The sequence below is a fragment of the Phyllostomus discolor genome, chromosome 2, assembly GCF_004126475.2.
Source record: "Phyllostomus discolor isolate MPI-MPIP mPhyDis1 chromosome 2, mPhyDis1.pri.v3, whole genome shotgun sequence".
In the NCBI taxonomy this organism is placed as follows: domain Eukaryota; kingdom Metazoa; phylum Chordata; class Mammalia; order Chiroptera; family Phyllostomidae; genus Phyllostomus; species Phyllostomus discolor.
The window spans coordinates 205,962,714-205,979,380 of NC_040904.2; the positions used below are offsets into that span (position 1 = coordinate 205,962,714).

The following is a 16,667-nucleotide window of genomic DNA, read 5'->3' on the forward strand; positions in this document are numbered from 1 at the left end:
AACCTCGGTGTTGGGTCTTGTGCTTGGGCTCAGGTCCCTCCAATGGGGAGGCCAGGCACGGAGACCCACGTGTTCTTATGTAGATCTATTTGTGTCAGAAGTTAGAGAGGCGGCCTGTGGGAGCCCCAGCCCCCACTTCCCCTCACTCAGGAGCAAATCTCCATTCCCTGTGGAGACCCCGATCCACGTGGTTTGAGTGGGGCCCAAGACATCTCCATATCCACCTGTCAGGGGTGGCACAGGAACCCAAGCAAGACTGGTCAATGTCCCTCCACGAGGTCAGATACAGAGATGCTGGCAAGAGACAGGGCCTTCCTCTCCTGCAGTGACCTTGGGGACCAGGGTGGGCCACCCATAGCCACGCTGACTATGGGAAGAAAACACCAAGGAGAGGTGAACAGAGTCAAGAGACAGAGGAGACTGAGTTTGACAACCTCATTTGAGCTCCTGGATCCAACTCTGTCCTAACCTACCAAGAACTATTCCAGATGTCCTGATGGCTTGAACCAGTGAATTCCCGCCCCCCCCCCCATCCCCGCCCCACCGCCAATTTGAGTTCAGTTTCTATATGTGCAACAGAGAGGACCTGACCAATATGTCAGCTGTGACTGTGTAAAACAGATGATTTACTTTTGCAGAAGCTAACTGACCACAGGGACATCCCCCACGGAGCCAGGTGTATTTGCTACCTTCTAGGTGTTGGCCCTGCAGGTGATAAAGGTATGAACTACAGCATAGCCATGGAGATGAAGGCAGGTACAAAAGAATCACCATTTACAAAACACTTTAGATTCATTGCCCTGAAGCCGCAATCATAGGAAACAGTGAGCCAGCAACTGCAGCTTGGTTTGGGCAAGTCGGGACTGAGCCCTGAGCCGGAGAGAGGTTCCATGCGCCAGGAGCTCAGCGGAAGGTAGGCTGGGAAGGAGAGAGAGTGTATACTGAGCATCTCTAAAACTGTTCTGGGCAGGGGGGCTAAGGTCAGGGTGGTGGGGGACACAGAGAGGGGGGGAACAGGTCATCCAGGGAAGCAGTATGAATATTCATGAGGGCAAGAGCTGCTTCTCATACCTTTCCCATTCCCGCGTGGGCGTGTCCCAGCTTGACCACCACAGGGAAGCGAGGTGCTGTGAGCTGGAAGAGATAAGAGGAAGTCATTCATTATCATCCTGGAGCACGTCCACCAAGGCTCTGGGCCCTGCCTGTTCCGTAGAAAGACTTAGTCATCTGACATAAGCAGAAATCCCCACAAAAACGCTTTGACAGATGGCCACCCTACTGCGGCTCAAACACCCTTGATGCCAACACTCTTGGCTCCCAAAGAAAGCTCCAGCCCTTCAAACCAGCCTGCCCGGGGCATCCACCAATCTGGAGAGATGGCAGAGGGGAGCAAACTGACCATGGGTTCACCTTTTGGCTTGTGTGACCTCGGAAGCTACTACCCAGATCTGTGCCTCAGTGTCTGCATCTGTACAATGGGGCTGACGAGTGTCCATCCCAGAGGGTTGCTGCGAGAATTAAATAAGTTACTGCGTGTAAAGCGCTTACATTGTAAGTACTCAATGAAAAGCAGCTTCTTGATTCCTGTTACAGGTCTGCCTTATGTCATTTCCCCAACAACTTTCAAATATCTGGGAGTTCTCATTCCCTCCCCTGAGCACTCTCCAGGACACCCCATGAGGCTTCTCAATCACAGGGGCCATGCCCACCACGGGCACAAGCACCCCTCGGTCACACCATGGAGGGCACTGTGCTGAGTGACTGCCCTGTGTGATCTCCTTTAGAGTCACACTTGGGAGGGCAGCAGCCTGGCCTGACTGGGTCTCTGTCGCATCCCCAGCTTCCAGAGCACTGCCTGGCCCAGGATGCACGTTTGACACGGAATCTGTGCTTCGGCCACTCCTCTGAGCAAGACCTCCAAGGTGTGTACTTCTCTTTCGATGGCACAGAGAAGGCAAGTGGGGCTCAAAGATCAGGTGCCTGCCCACACCCACGGTCACTCTGCTAGGAAGTGAGGGCACCAGTTCAGACCTGGGCTCTGTGCTTCCTCCTTCATGCTGCCCACATGTTGTCTGAGATGTGTGTGCTTGGTGTTCAGAGGTATATCTGCAGTTGCTTGAGGGCATAGGTTATCCGTTTCGGTTACTCAGTAATACTATCACTCCCCCAGCTTTGATCAGTCCTGGCTGGAATAATCCTGTCCCACTCTCTAGGCTGCGCAGTTGTCTGTCATGGTCACTCTGTCCTAGTCGTCCCCTGGCAGTGCTGTCTGTACTGACCCTCTGGCTGCCCAGCACCTGGTCTGACATGGAGAAGCTGCTGCACGTGCTAAAGAAGGGTCTGCAAAGGGTCACAAGCCAGCTGATGGACCTTGTCTCATTTCACCCCTGCACTGGCCCCCTGAGGCAGGCAGGAGAGTTGTTTTAAAATTAAATATGTTGGGGTGACATTGGGTAACGAGATTATATAGACTTTACATATCTAATACTGTAACACATCATCTGTATATTGTGATGGGTGCTCATGACCCCAAATCTAGTCTCCTAGGGAAGGTATTTCTATTGTCACTTCCCAGACGTGACAATGGAGACTGAAGGCAGCTGCTGGGGAGGGGTGAAGCTGGGGCTTAAACTCGGGTCTGTCAGGTTCTAAGCCCGGTGTGAACGGTTTTCTCTTACGTCTAGTATTGTCCTGCAGTAGCTGCTGGGTGAAAAAATGTCCCTCTTATCCAGGCTAAAATTGACCATATCCTGGTGTCTAGAGTAAACAAGCACATTTAAAAAAAAAAAGGGCAATATTTGACTTTGATTCCAGAAGCAATATGTACACACTATAAAAAGTTTGGAAAATACCAGCCAAGATGGAGGTGTAGGTAGATACACTCTGCCTCCTTGCACAACCAAAAGAAGGACAGCAGTAAATTTAAAAACAAAAAGTAACCAGAACTACCAGGAAATAGAACTGTGTGGAAGTCCGACAACCAAGGCATTAAAGAAGAAACATTCATCCAGACTGGTAGGGGGATGGAGCCGGGGAGCCAGGGTGGAGAGGACTCGCAGCAAGGCTGGAGGACTGGGGTGGGCAAGGTGGCAGCTGGCGAGTGGGCGGTCCCACATTTATGTGCAGATAAGCCAGGAGGCACAACTAGGGAGCGAGACAGAGCGTGCAACCCAGGGTTCCAGCACAGGGAAATAAAACCTCAAAACCTCTGACTGAAAAAACCTGTGGGGTTGAGGCAGCAGAAGGAAGTTGTAGCCTCATAGGAGAGTTCATTGGAGAGACCCACACGGTCCTAGCACGTACACAAAACCACCCACCTGGGGATCAGCACCAGAAGGGCCCAATTTGCTTGTGGGTAGCAGAGGAAGTGCCTGAAAGCTGACGACAGCTAAGCAAGAGGCATTGTTCTCTCTCAGACCCCTCCCCCACATACAGCACCACAAAGCAGCAATGTGGGTTGCCCTGCCCTAGTGAATACCTAAGGCCCTGCCCCTTATTATGCAACAGGTGCACAGAGACAAAAAATATGGTTCAAATGAAAGAACAGATGAAAGTTCCAGAAAAAATACAACAAAGTGATGAAGAGCCAACCTATCAGATGCAGAGTTCAAAACACTGGTAATTAGGATACTGACAGAAATGGCTGAGTATGGTCACAAAACAAAGGAAAAAATGAAGGCTATAAAAAGTGAAATAAAGGAAAATGTACAGGGAACCAACAGTGAAGAGAAGGAAACCAGGACTCAAATCAACGGTTTGGACCAGAAAGAAGAAATAAATATTCAACTGGAACAGAATGAAGAAACAAGAATAAAAAAAAAAAATCAGGAGAGGCTTAGGAACCTCAGGGACAACTTTAAACACTCTAACATCTGAATCATAGGGGCGCCAGAAGGAGAAGAGGAAGAGCAGGAAATTGAAAACTTATTTGAAAACACAATGAAAGAGAACTTTCCTAATCTGGCAAAGGAAATAGACTTTTGGGAAGTCTGGGGAGCCCAGAGAGTCTCCCAAAACTTGGACCCAAGGCAGCACACACCGAGGCACATCATAATTACATTATCAGAGATGAAAGATAAAGAGAGAACCTTAAAAGCAGCAAGAGTAAAGGAGACAGTTACCTACAAAGGAATTCCCATAAGACTGTCAGCTGATTTCTCAAAAGAAACCTTACAGGCAAGAAGGGGTTGGAAAGAAATATTCAAAGTCATGAAAAGCAAAGACCTATATCCAAGATTACCCTATCCAGCAAAGCTTTCATTTAGAATGGAAGGGCAGATAAAGTGCTCCCCAGATAGGGTCAAGTTAAAGGAGTTCATCATCAACAAGTCCTTATTCTATGAAATGTTAAAGGGACTTATCTAAGAAAAGGGAGATCAAAAACACGAACAGTAAAATGATAACAAACTCACAACTATCAACAACTGAACCTGAAAAAACAAAAACAAACTAAGCAAATAACTAGAATAGGAACAGATTCAGAGAAATGGAGATCACATGGAGGGTTATCAGTGGGAAGGGGGTGGGAGGAGAATCGGGGGGGAAAGGTACAGGGAATAAAAAGCATAACTGGTAGGCACAAAATAGACGGGTGGAGGTTAAGAATAGTATAGGAAATGGAGAAGCCAAAGATCATATAACCCACAGACATGAACTAAGGCAGGGGAGGAGGATGCTGGAGGGAGAGGGATGCAGGGTGGAGGGGGATAAAGGGAAGAAAAAAATGGGACAACTGTAATAGCATAATCAATAGAATATACTTTAAAAATTTAAAGAAATAGTTTGGAAAATAAAATAAAGTGCTATGTAGTTTTATATAAGGAAGACAAAACCACCCTCGGATTTTTGTAGTTTTGTTGTAGTATCTGCTGGTATTTTTTTAAATCTACATTTATGTTTTGATTTATTCTGTACAGCTTTGGGGGGGTATGTCATGTCTGTGAGATTCATGTATGTTGCTAGAAGTAGCTCTGATTCATTTTTAACTGCAGCATAGTATTTCATGTTATGAACACATTACACGTTTCCTGCTGATGAGCATTTAGGCAATTTCTATTTGTCTAACTATAAACAATACTAGTGTAAACATTCTTCAACATGCCCCCCTATGCCCACATAGGGGAGTTACTCCAGGGCATGTACTCCAGAGCAGAACTGCTGGGCCAGACAATGCTCATCTCAGTTTTGCTAGGCGTTGCCAAATGGCTCTCCAAAGTGCTTGTACCAGCTTCTGCTTCTCCTGAGCAGAGAAAGAGCTCCCAACACTTGGGTTGAAAGACTTAATATTTCATCAACCCAAGGGATGTGAAGTGGAATGCATGAGTGCCTTTTCACTAAGCAGCCAGGTGAGGGGAAACAGGTGTGCTCTCTTCTCCCAGCAAGGAAATGGGGGTGTCGGACCTCCAGCTGCAAAGGAGCTGAATTCTGTTAGTAAAGAGATGGAGCTTGGGGGAGAATCTCAAGCTCCAGAGGAGAACGCAGGGTGCTGGCACCTCGAGTTTGGCTTTGCCAGACCCTAAGTGGAGAACCTCGTCATGCTATCCTGGACTTCAGATCTACAAAACTGCGAGATAATAAGGGGGTGCTAAATCTGCTACATTTGTTAGAGCAGCCACAGGAAACTAAGACATGTGTCCTCCTAGAAACCATAGCCCAGAGAGGGAAAGGGTTGTTTTCCTGCCACACAACAGCAGAACCCGAGGTCAAGGTCATGTGCTCTAACTCTCAACCGGGCACACTCTCTCTGCCAAGGCACACTTCCCTGGGGACCATGTGAGCCCCTGGGCACAACAAATGCTTTCCCCTAATCATAGTGATGAATAAAATATCAAATCAATTCAGGGGGTGCTCATGGAGTGAGGCCTACAGGGCTGGCTCTGTGCTTTGTGCTGTGCAGGGCACACAGAAGATTGAGACAAGATAGCCTGTCTTCTTTTTTTTTTTATTTTAAGATTTCATTTATCTATTTTTACAGAGAGGGGAAGGAAAGGAGAAAGAGAGGGAGAGAAACATTGATGTGTGGTTGCTTCTTGCATGCCCCATGCTAGGGACCTGGCCCGCAACTCAGGCATGTGCCCTGATTGGGAATCGAACACGCAACCCTTTGGTTCACAGTCCGGCGCTCAGTCCACTGAGCCATGCCAGCCAGGGCAAGACAGTCTGTCTTAAACAGATGGGCTGCACAATGAAAGAGCGGACATGGAAGCTTGGCCAGTAAGTCTGGGGCTGGTGGAATCTTGAGTGGGTTGTGGGTGGATGCAGGGAGGGCTCAGCATTCCTCAGGGCTGAATGAAGCACAGTACTGTAGCTTTCCCAGGATGGGTGTTTAGATTCCTCACAAGCCCTAGTGAACAAAGACTCACAGGAATGATTTATTTTACGAAACGTCATGAGCTTATCCGCAATAAAGCTGCTTGGGACATGACGGCTAAATACGATACATCTGAACTGAGTGGCCTTCTCCAGCATGCTCAAATAAAACGGAAGGGATACACGTGTTACCGTCAAGGGTAGTGAGGGTAGAAATTGTTATCTGGGTATTTATAGGACACATAGAGTCAATGCAGAAAAATCTGATGATGCACTGTAAGACGTTTCAAAGACAGCATTCTGAAAATTGGCCTGAAGCAATGTATTTTTCCGATAGTAGGGGAAAGTCTCCTTGGTCATTTTTTACTTGGACGCATTGAGAATAGCATTGTTTTTGGAACCGGCCAGCAAAGCTCTGGGTTGGTGCTGGGAGAAGGGAGAGGCAGTCTGGGGCCAGGTAACTGGGAGCCTTCAAAGCTACAGGGAAGAGTCGGCGTTGCTTGGATGCGCCTTGGGTAAGCAGGTCAGTGTGGGGCCAGGAAGGTGACCATGCAGCTGCAGGACGAACTGTATTAGGAGAGAGGGAAGGGTCAGAGACCCATCTGGAATTAAAACTAACCCGAAGTATCACTTCTTGGGCCTGGACTGGGGTGGGGCCATGGAGAGAGTGGGGACACTCCTAAGAGTTTTTCTTTTTTTAAAAAAAGATTTTATTTATTTATTTTTAGAGAGAGAAGGGAGGGAGAAAAAGAGAGAGAGAGAGAGAGAGAAACATCAATGTGCGGTTGCTGGGGGTCATGGCCTGCAACCCCGGCATGTGCCCTGACTGGGAATCGAACCTGCGACACTTTGATTCGCAGCCCGCGCTCAATCCACTGAGCTACGCCAGCCAGGCTTAAGTGAAACTTTTAAAAAGTGAAATGACAGTTTTCAAACGGCCCCAGAAATTCAAAATGAGGACTGTCTACAGCCTTAGCATCTCATCAGATCCGTGTATGGGTCCACATTCCTCTGTAACCCTCATTTAAATGTCTAATTAGAAAACGAAATGGGGTGTTCTGCAATAATAGTAGAGATGGAATTTTATACCTATCCCCTCACTTAACATTACTCATTAAGTTTTTTTTTTCCTAGTTTTGCCACAGTCTTTTTATATTTCTCCTTGTGTCTCTCCCCGACTCCCCCGCCTGGCTGACTGATCTCCCTGCCTGCTGTGTCTGGTGTGTCTTCCTGCCCATCGCTCATCATGCTCGACCTCTGCAAACGTGTTCACACATGTGTGGTTGACGTGGACACCTGTGTTTTCAGAAATGGCTCTCTTCACTTCCCGTCACACCACGCAAGCCCCCTCTCCTATCTCAGTAGGCGCTCTCCTAGCCCAGAGTTCTAACAGCTGCCCCGTATTCCGCAGGGCACATGCCGTAATTCTCCAGCCATTTTTCTGCCCATGACACTGGTGTGGCTCTCCCTCTCTGCCACTCACTGCGAGCACAACCCCTACATGTCTGTCCACGTGTCCTTAGAAACTAGTTCTTAGAGAGGTCAGGCCAAGGGGAGACTCAACACAATCTGAAGACATTCTGATAAGTTCTGACGTCATTTATTAGAGCTCAAGAAAGGACGGTGGGCACCCTGGTGTCTGCCGCACGCTGGGTGAATCCACGGGCCCTGTCATCTCCCAGGCTAATAACAACGACGTTTATGGAGTGTCCTGTGAGAGCCAGGAATGGGATACCAGGCACTTTATACACAGGGGTGGGTAAAAGGAGGTTTACAGTTGTTTGCCTGGAGAATAATAAATACTAATACAAGAATAAACTCTGTTCCGTGTACTCACAAGTGTAAACCTCCTTTTGCCCGTCTCCACAGGCTAGCCTTCTTCCCATTCCCCACGGGACAGATAACAGATTAGAGGCCAGTCGTGAGCCCAAGGCCAGACGGTGAAGGCACGGCGCAGCTTCTCCGCTGCCACCCACATCTCTCCCCTCCCCCCACCCGCTTCCCTTCCCAAGCTGTTCAAAGGGGTTCAAAGGCCGTTCCCGTCTGCGACACGCCAGCCCCTTCCTGAACACAGACAGGTCACGAGGACAAAAAACATCTTGTCGGCTATTTTCTCTCTTCCCTCCCCAACAATAGCTTTATTGGCTCCGCTGCGGAGGGCCGGCCCCGCACCAGTTTCTCACAGGCTCCCAGGGCCCGCTCACATGCCCCGGGGGCTGCAGAGTTCAGCACTAGGCAAGGGCTGGAGAGGCCTGACATCCTGTTAGAAGGGGCAGATCACTTTTTGAAACCACAGATCTCCACCCTGATAAGGGCCCCATTCAAGTCTCCCAAGAAATCCGCATAAGTGGGGGTGGGGCCGGGCTCGTGCTGGGTGTTCTCCTGGGGGCTTGGGGTCAGAGCAACGGGAGCCCGGATCAGCGCTGTATCAAAACCTCATCGTCCAGCCGTGTGGGCTTGGAGAGCTGGGACCTGAGTGGTCTGCTGCCATGCCGCTTTCCAGTGAAGGAGGCGATTCCCTCTACGCTCATGACTTTCTGGAGGTTTACATGTGAACAGTGCCTGGTCCTGGCTAAGTGACAGAGAAGGCAAAGGGTCTGGAGGAGGAAACCGGGGACCGAAGAAGTCCGGGAAGATTTTGAGGAGGAGCTGGGCCTCTGCCCCATGCCTGTGAGGCTCTCCCTGATCTAGTTCTTGCCGGCCTCTCTGTCTCATCTTGTGTCTCTCCCTCCTCCCCACCCCAACACCTGCCTACTCACGTTCCAGCCCTGGGCCTTTCAGCACTTGACTGAAGGGGCCACAGTCCCTCTGGCCACAGAGCCTTTGCACACGCCACCCTCTTTCTCTGAAAGACTTCCTACCACTCCTTTCTAGGACAGTCCCCTCTCATAATGAGGCCTCGTTGGAAGGGCTCTGTCCCCAGAGACTGCTTCCCTGGGCACTGGCCTAATGTAGGCGCTTCCTACTTGAAACCTGTATAGTGTCATTAACCCATGTCACCCTGATAAATTTAATACAATAAAATAAAAAAAATAAAGCAGAAAGTTCCCGTTATCTTCTTCATCACGCTCTTTATAGCATTAGCCACCATTTGTAATTATACATTTATTCAGCATTTCCTTTGTGTCTATCTGTCCACTCCCCTGCAGGTGCTCTGACAAAACCAGGTGTTTCGCTGGTCTTGTTTATGCCGTATCTCCAGCCTCCACACAGGCCCGGCGCACTGTAGCCACCGTGTATGCAGGTTGGACGGGTATCAGACACAGCCTCCCGTGTGCAAACAGGTGGAGTCAGAAAGGATGTGGGGACAAGGGGTTCTTAAAGTTGGTTTAAACGGAGGCCTTCTTGGGTGATCAGTAGGAATTCAGGTGGAAATAGGGGCATGGCAAGCTTGGGGGAACTCTCTGCCCGGTAGGAGTTTGGACTATGTTTTGAGGGCATTGGGTGGCACTGACGATTTGAGTGCAGAGGGTAGGTGCACACACAGAAGGTTTAGGGAGACCCTTCCGGAGGCTGTGGTAGCAGCAGCTCCTGGCTTTGGAGCCCTTACATTGTACTAGGCATGGTGCTAAGAAGTTGATGTATATTGCCTTGTTTCAATCTCTTGACATGTCTATGAGGTAGCTCCTGTTTTTATCCATATTTTACATACAAGGAAAGTAAGGCCGTAAGAGGTGAAGATTCTTGCCTAGGATCACTCAGCAAGAGAGTGGAGGAAGTAGGATTTGGTCAGAGACCCACCCAGAGCCCCCCCACCCTGCCATCAGAGCCCACCCTGCTGCTTCTGGATGAACATGCTTGCCACCATCGTGTGCTTCCCACACGCTCAGGACAGTGTCCACTCATTTAATTTGATTTGAGTGGGTGGGTGGAGGCCAGCAGACCCATTGGGACAAGACTGGCTGCTGTAACAGCCAAGCAGTTCAGAGCGTGGTGGCCGCAGCATGAGCTTTAGAGCCAGAGGCTCTCCCAGCATTCGCATCGAGTTCCAAAACCTATGGTTATGAGCCACTGGGCAGGCCACTCACCACTCTGTCACTCAATTTCCTCATCCACCAAATGGGAAGGTCACTTGAGAAATCGACATTATAACAGAGGTCAGTTACTAACGGGTCATTGCCACTGGAAAAGCTTATAATGCGTTCGAGGGTATGCAAGGCCTGGCACGTAGTAGGACGGCAATCCATACTAGTTCCCATTCTCTCACGTCTACCATCTCAGGGAAAGGGTGACCGGCATGGGTCCAGGGCCAGTCAATAAGGCTCAGTCCTTGCTTGGACACTGGAAGGGGAGAGAGGAGGGGAAGGCGGCCTCATACGATGACCAGGTCGTGAGCAGGATGTGTGCTGACGTCTTTGACAGAAATGGGGCAGCCCGGAGACGGGGTGTGGTGCGGGCCTTTAAAAAAGATTCATTCAAAAGAGAGCACAGAGACATCCTGACAGCTGCTTGATAAACGCTCGTCTTGGTATGCGGTATCTGACAGAAGCTCCTTGGAATTCAAGCATCGCACGCAGCGGCATTCCCCTCTGAAGGGAGGAGAGGAGACACGGTGACCTTTGGCGATCCTTTCCCATCCTGTAACTCTGTGACAAACCTAATACCACCTAGGCGACTGAAACATATAAGGAGAAAACAATGTCGAGACAGTATCCCTCACTACGGCTTACAGGGCTCTGTGTGACCTGGCCCCTGGCCTTGTCCCCCACCCCATCGTACCTGCGGTCCCCCCTCAACCTCTCCCCCAGCCTGACTGGCTTTCTTTCCGACCCCGACACTAGCTGGGCTCCCTCTGGCTTCAGAACCTGGAATGCTGCTCCTGCTCTGCCTACCCTTGCTTCAGACTGCAGTTCCAATGCCCTGGACCCAAGAGGCTGGCTCTCACCTTCCTGCCTCGGTCCCGCCTGCTCACCTCTGACTCCTTCTTAGCACCCCTGCCATTTGTAAATGTATCCATGTGGCTGCTGGACAAATGCCTGACCTCCTCACAAGACTGTAAGCTGTGGGTCTGTGTGCGTTGGTCATCACTCAACCCTCAGGCCTCTCCTGAATTACAGACCTGCCTCCTGAACTTGGCCCCCAGGTGGTTCCAGAGGCACCTCCAGCTCAGCATTTCCAGGTGACCTCACCAACGCCCATCGGAAGTGCTTTCCCCTCTTCCTGTAGTCCGACCTCAGTCAAGGGTTCCCGCACCCACCCAGGCACCCAAGGTAGAGATCCCACCTGCCTTCTGCATTCGTGGGTCTGTCCTACACCCAGGACAGGCTCACAGGAGGGGCCCAGAAATGTGTGCGCGTGAGGCCTGTGGTCTCAGCCCAGGGCAATGCTCTCTGCCCTTGGAGTCCCACCGCTGAGCCCTCTGCATCACCTCCTCCTACGTTAGCGTTTCTTGGAAAAATACTGGTCCCACATTTAGAAAAATTAAACTAAACCTGCCCTACCAAAATACAAACATTCTTTTTCTCTTACATTTCCTGTTTCCCTGAGAAACGGAACAGAAAAAAAAAAAAAAACCTCTGATAGGATGGCAATATTTGTCTGCAAATATGCTTTTCTTGTTCCCGCCCGTGTGATGTTTATGGCACGGACGGACGGGCTCAGCCTGCCAGCCCGTCTCCCACGAGATTCCCCTGGGTGCCTTCTCATGACTCAGACAACATCCTCAGCGACACGGTGCCTCTGGGGGGGGCGTGGACGGCCCACAGTGCCCGACACCACCGTGGACCCCACGGATACATACAGCCACAGATTTCAAACCCCTCAGTTTTCCACTGCAATATTCTGTTCTTTCGAATCTTATTCCAGCTCCATTTCTAGATGGGGGAAAGTCCCCTTCACAAGTCAGCTGGTTCTGTTATGGGGACATAGTGCCCCTCTTCTGAGTGACTCCAGAAAAGAACTAAATAATACTAGCAATACTTAGTAGCCATATATATACATATATATATGGACTTCAGTTTACCTTTACACATGTCATCCCTTAAGGTTAAAGTAAATGTGAAGTTTTGGTTACGGTCATTCTTGGTGGTGCATAGAAATAATATTGCCTCTTTGGAGCGACAAACAAAGGGAGATGTTTCCTCTCTGGTTCACAGAAACTATTTGTGGAATGACATAGAAGAAGGAGGAAGAGCAAACGCAGGCTTTGAAGCCAGGCAGACTTGAGTTTAAATGCTGTTGGTGTCATTTCCTATTGGGGCACCTTTGGGCAAGTTTCTTAACCCCTTGGGGTCTCAGTTGCTTTATCTGCAAATGGGAACAGGCGCACCAGCAGTTAAGGTTATCTTGAAGTGTGTATGTCAAATGGATGTTACATATAGCTGGATGCTAGCCAGAAATTCCCTGGGGAGCATTTGCATGAACATTCACTTAAAAACATTCTCCAAATTACCACCTGATACAGTTATGGATACTGTTTGTTGTCTTTTTTAAAGCTTTCGCTTTTATGCTATGCACTGTAAAAACTGCTTTGTAATTATTTTAAACATTATCATTAAGTTGATGTAATGAATTGATCTGATATTCCTGATATACAGAATGACTATGTCCTTATTTTCTAGTGCAGAAATACCGTATTTTTTGGACCATAAGACACGCCTAGGTTTTAGAGGAGGAAAATAGGGGAAAAAAATTTGAAGCAAAAAATGTGGTAAAATATTTAATAACATAAATAACACAATATTTCACCAATGTAAATGTAAACAGAACTCAACAGTACCATTAACAACCATCATTCTTCCCAAATTTGGGGCGGGGGTGGGGCAGGGGAGTGCGTCTTGTAGTCCAAAAAATATGGTAGACTCCGACTCTAATGATTGAATGCTGCCTGGTTTTTTCCTGTAAATCTTGCGTAACCTTTTATTTAACTCAGTGAGATCCGATCTACCAAAGCTGCTGCGACAGTGCCTATTTTTTTTAAAACAGCAGCTTTATTGAGGTACAGTTCACACACCATAAAATTCACCTTCTTTAAAGTACACAATTCAGTGTTGGCGGTGTATTCACAGGGTTGTGCAACTATTACCAAAGGTTCTCATTTCAGAACCTTTTCATCACCCCACACCCATCGCCAGCCACTCTCCGTTCATTCCTCCGGTCCCTGGCAGCCAACGGTCTGCCTTCTGTCTCCATAGACTTGCATGTTCCAGACATTTCATATAAATGGAATCATACAGAGTGACTTTCCACTTATAATAGCACATGTTTTCCAGGTTCGTCCATGCTGTAGCATGTATCAGCACTTCACTCCTTTTTACTGCCCAATACTACTCCATCGTATGGATGGTGACTGACTTTTAAATACATCTTGGAATGGCCTGGATATGTATTTCCAGAGATTGCCAGCCATGAAGGCAAATGCATGTCTTAGTAATGTGGAGTGAACAGGGATAAGGCTTGGGTGATGCCATAGGTCAGAAGTACAATATCCAGCCAGGCATGTCATGACTATACTACACAGGTGGCAAACACAAGGCCCACGGGCTGAATCCTGCCCTCCACCTTTTTTTTATCCAATCCAGCACCTTCTTTCTACCTGGCAGCAGCGCTGAGCTCTCCCTTAACTGTTAAGGAGGAGTTACATTTATACAGCCCTAACATTACATTCGGCCCTTGGAAGGCAACCTCGAGGCTGATGTGGCCCCGGTGAAAACAAGTGTGATACCCCTGCTAATACTTGGGAGGCGGGGGGACTGTCCTGGCAAACCAGCACTGGCTAGCAGGTACTTGTGTCCTGGGTGTGTCCAACCTCGGCCTCCTTTCCCGCTGTTTTTAGCCCTTAAGCACAGAAGATCTGGGCCAGATCCTTAGTCCAATCAGGAGCAAGTGCGATCTCCGCTCCTGGCATATTCCGACTGACTGTACCGTCCCATGAACAAGCTGATAAAGAAAAGGGCTAGCCCTGGCTGGCGTAGCTCAGTGGATTGAGTGTGGGCTGCGAACCAAAAAGTGTCACAGGTTCAATTCCCAGTCAGGGCACATGCCTGAGTTGCAGGCCATGACCCCCAGCAACTGCACATTGATGTTTCTCTCTCTCTCTCTTTTTCTCCCTCCCTTTCCTCTCTAAAAATAAATAATAAAAATAAAATCTTAAAAAAAATAAAAGGGCTAATAAGAGTGTTTAAGAGCCAACGAAGGCAGTATCAGTAAGCACCGGTATCGGGCACCCATGAGAGAGAAAGAGAGAGAAATTAATCTGTGGTTCCCCCTCTCCCTTACAAAACCATTGCCCTTATCCTCCTGAAAAACGACCTTAATTTTCCAAATGCTTGTGGCTAACTCTGAAGCTCTTCCGAAAGGAAGCTTTGATGGGTGGGTTTTCTAATCCTACCGACGAAGCTAAAATTGTGATTGCCCTTGACTATTTATTTCCGTCTTTATTTGCTTGTGCCCCACGAGGACAGGGCCCATATTGGTTTTGTTCACTGTTTGCCCAGCACATAGCAGGCGCTCTATATTTGTAGGTTGAATTTACTGAATGGACATAGAAACCCAGAGTGCTGAGAGCTGGGTACACGTGAGGTGCTATTGTCATTAGCACCACCGTCATCATTACTATGTAGTGATTGAGTTACTTTTAGAGGTGCCCGTTCCCCTGTATTGAACCTTCTGTCACTCCAGGTGATTCGTATTCTCTTGGTGTCCCCGTCCTTATTCAGGCCCATAGGGCACCCACCTTTTCTTTAGCATCTCCTTCCCACAGCCTGCCTGGGCTGAGCACTGGGCTCTCCCACTGCTGAGCTGTGTGTCTTTGGGTGAGTTACTACACTTCTCTGTGCCTCAGTTTCTGCATTTATCAATGGGGCTAAAAGTTGTATGTTGCAATAGGTTGTCTCCAGGTTTGCATGAGCTAATAAACGTAAAACACTTGACAGGGCACCTAGGGAGGGCTGGAATCACGCTGGCGGTTGGTGTTATCAATGTGAACCCAACACTATCCTTGCAGCTGCGGCTCCGTCTCCCTCCTTCCTTGCTCTCAGCTTTCCAAGGTGACACTGGCCAAGAGGAATCTGGGATCCTCTGTTAGAGGCTGGCAGGGGTTTAATGAGTTACCCATGTGGCCATAAAGCTGCAACAGATGTGTGCTGGCGACGGGGGAGGACATCTGAGACAATGACTCTGAACTTGAAGGGAAAGATGGATGAGGGTCGTTCCACATGTTCTTCTGGTAAGGGTGTGGAAGTGGGTGCAGCCTAGAGCAAGCTGAGTGACCGGCCGACCCATCCTGGGTCATGACACCTGCAAAATGGTGACTTCCTGAGAAACGGAGGCTTCCAAGGAATGCTGGATGACAAGTTCTGGGGGGAGGAGGGAACACTCCTTTGCACCCAGCTGGGCGGTAGAAGGGGTGCAACATGGCCCAGTGTCCTGGGGGGAACCCCGGAGTGGGGGGCAGGGTTCCCAGGTTTGTTCTCCTGCATGGAGGGGGCAGAGGTGAGGGTGAGCAGGAGCCCTGGGCCAGCACAGCAGAGGGCTGGCCCATAGCGCCCCACTGCAGCATCAGGGCGAGCCAGGAAATTTCCACCATCTCTTGCACAGGGGAAAACTACCAAGACCCGAACAGACACTGGGGCCTTGTGCCAGAGGGTGCGACCTGCCCCTGGATGCAGGGGCTCCTTTAATGAAGGAGTCATGTGGGCCTCCGGTGACACGGGCCAACGATTATTCAGTGTCTACATGTGGCGGGCTCCATAGCAGCTGAATAGACACATCTCATGTAATCCTCACAAAAGCCCTGTCAGAGTGCGAGTATGATCCCTCACTCACAAATGAGAAAACCAAGACTCAATCAAATATCTTGCCCGGTTTGGCTGAGGCCAGAGTCCACGTTGGAGGACCAGACTGCCTTTCACACAAGTCCCAGGGGACACAGAGAGAGGACCCAGGCCCTATCCTCAAGGGGCTCACAGGCTATTGGGGGCAGGAAATCCATAAAAAGTGATTTTAACTCAACCATTTAAACACTCAAGAGAATTGTGGAGAAAATGCTACAGGAGCAAAGAAGATGAGTGGCCATCTGTGGGAGAGGGAGGTCATTGGAAGAGGTGTCCTGGACAAGGGGACATTTGCATTGGGTTTTGACGATCAAGCAGGAGTTTGCCAAGCAGAGGAAAGGGTGATCCAGGCAGAAGTACCCACAGGGTAAAAGGTGTAAAGGTGTGAAAGTTCCTGGAGGGCTCAGGCAACAGGAGGGCCAAAGGCAGGGGTGGAAGGCCAGGGAGGGTGATCCTGGGACAGCAGGGCTGGCCGGGGCTTCACGTTCGAGAAGGACCTCAGATCTGGACTCTCTAACATGCTCTCTCCACACAGTCGTTGTACTGTGTGTGAGCTGAAAACACTGGTCTGTTCAAGGTGCAGAC

The 16,667-nt window shown here is 49.2% G+C and overlaps 1 protein-coding gene across 1 annotated transcript in view; it reads right to left on the reverse strand.

Annotated features, from left to right (window-relative positions):
- The window catches only part of SYN3 (synapsin III), a 409,092-nt gene that overhangs the window by 62,324 nt on the left and 330,101 nt on the right, over positions 1-16,667 (reverse strand). The window contains exon 7 of the mRNA XM_028531935.2: positions 1,072-1,134. Within this exon, the coding sequence (XP_028387736.1) occupies positions 1,072-1,134 (63 nt within the window). The remainder of the gene's footprint in view (positions 1-1,071; positions 1,135-16,667) is intronic.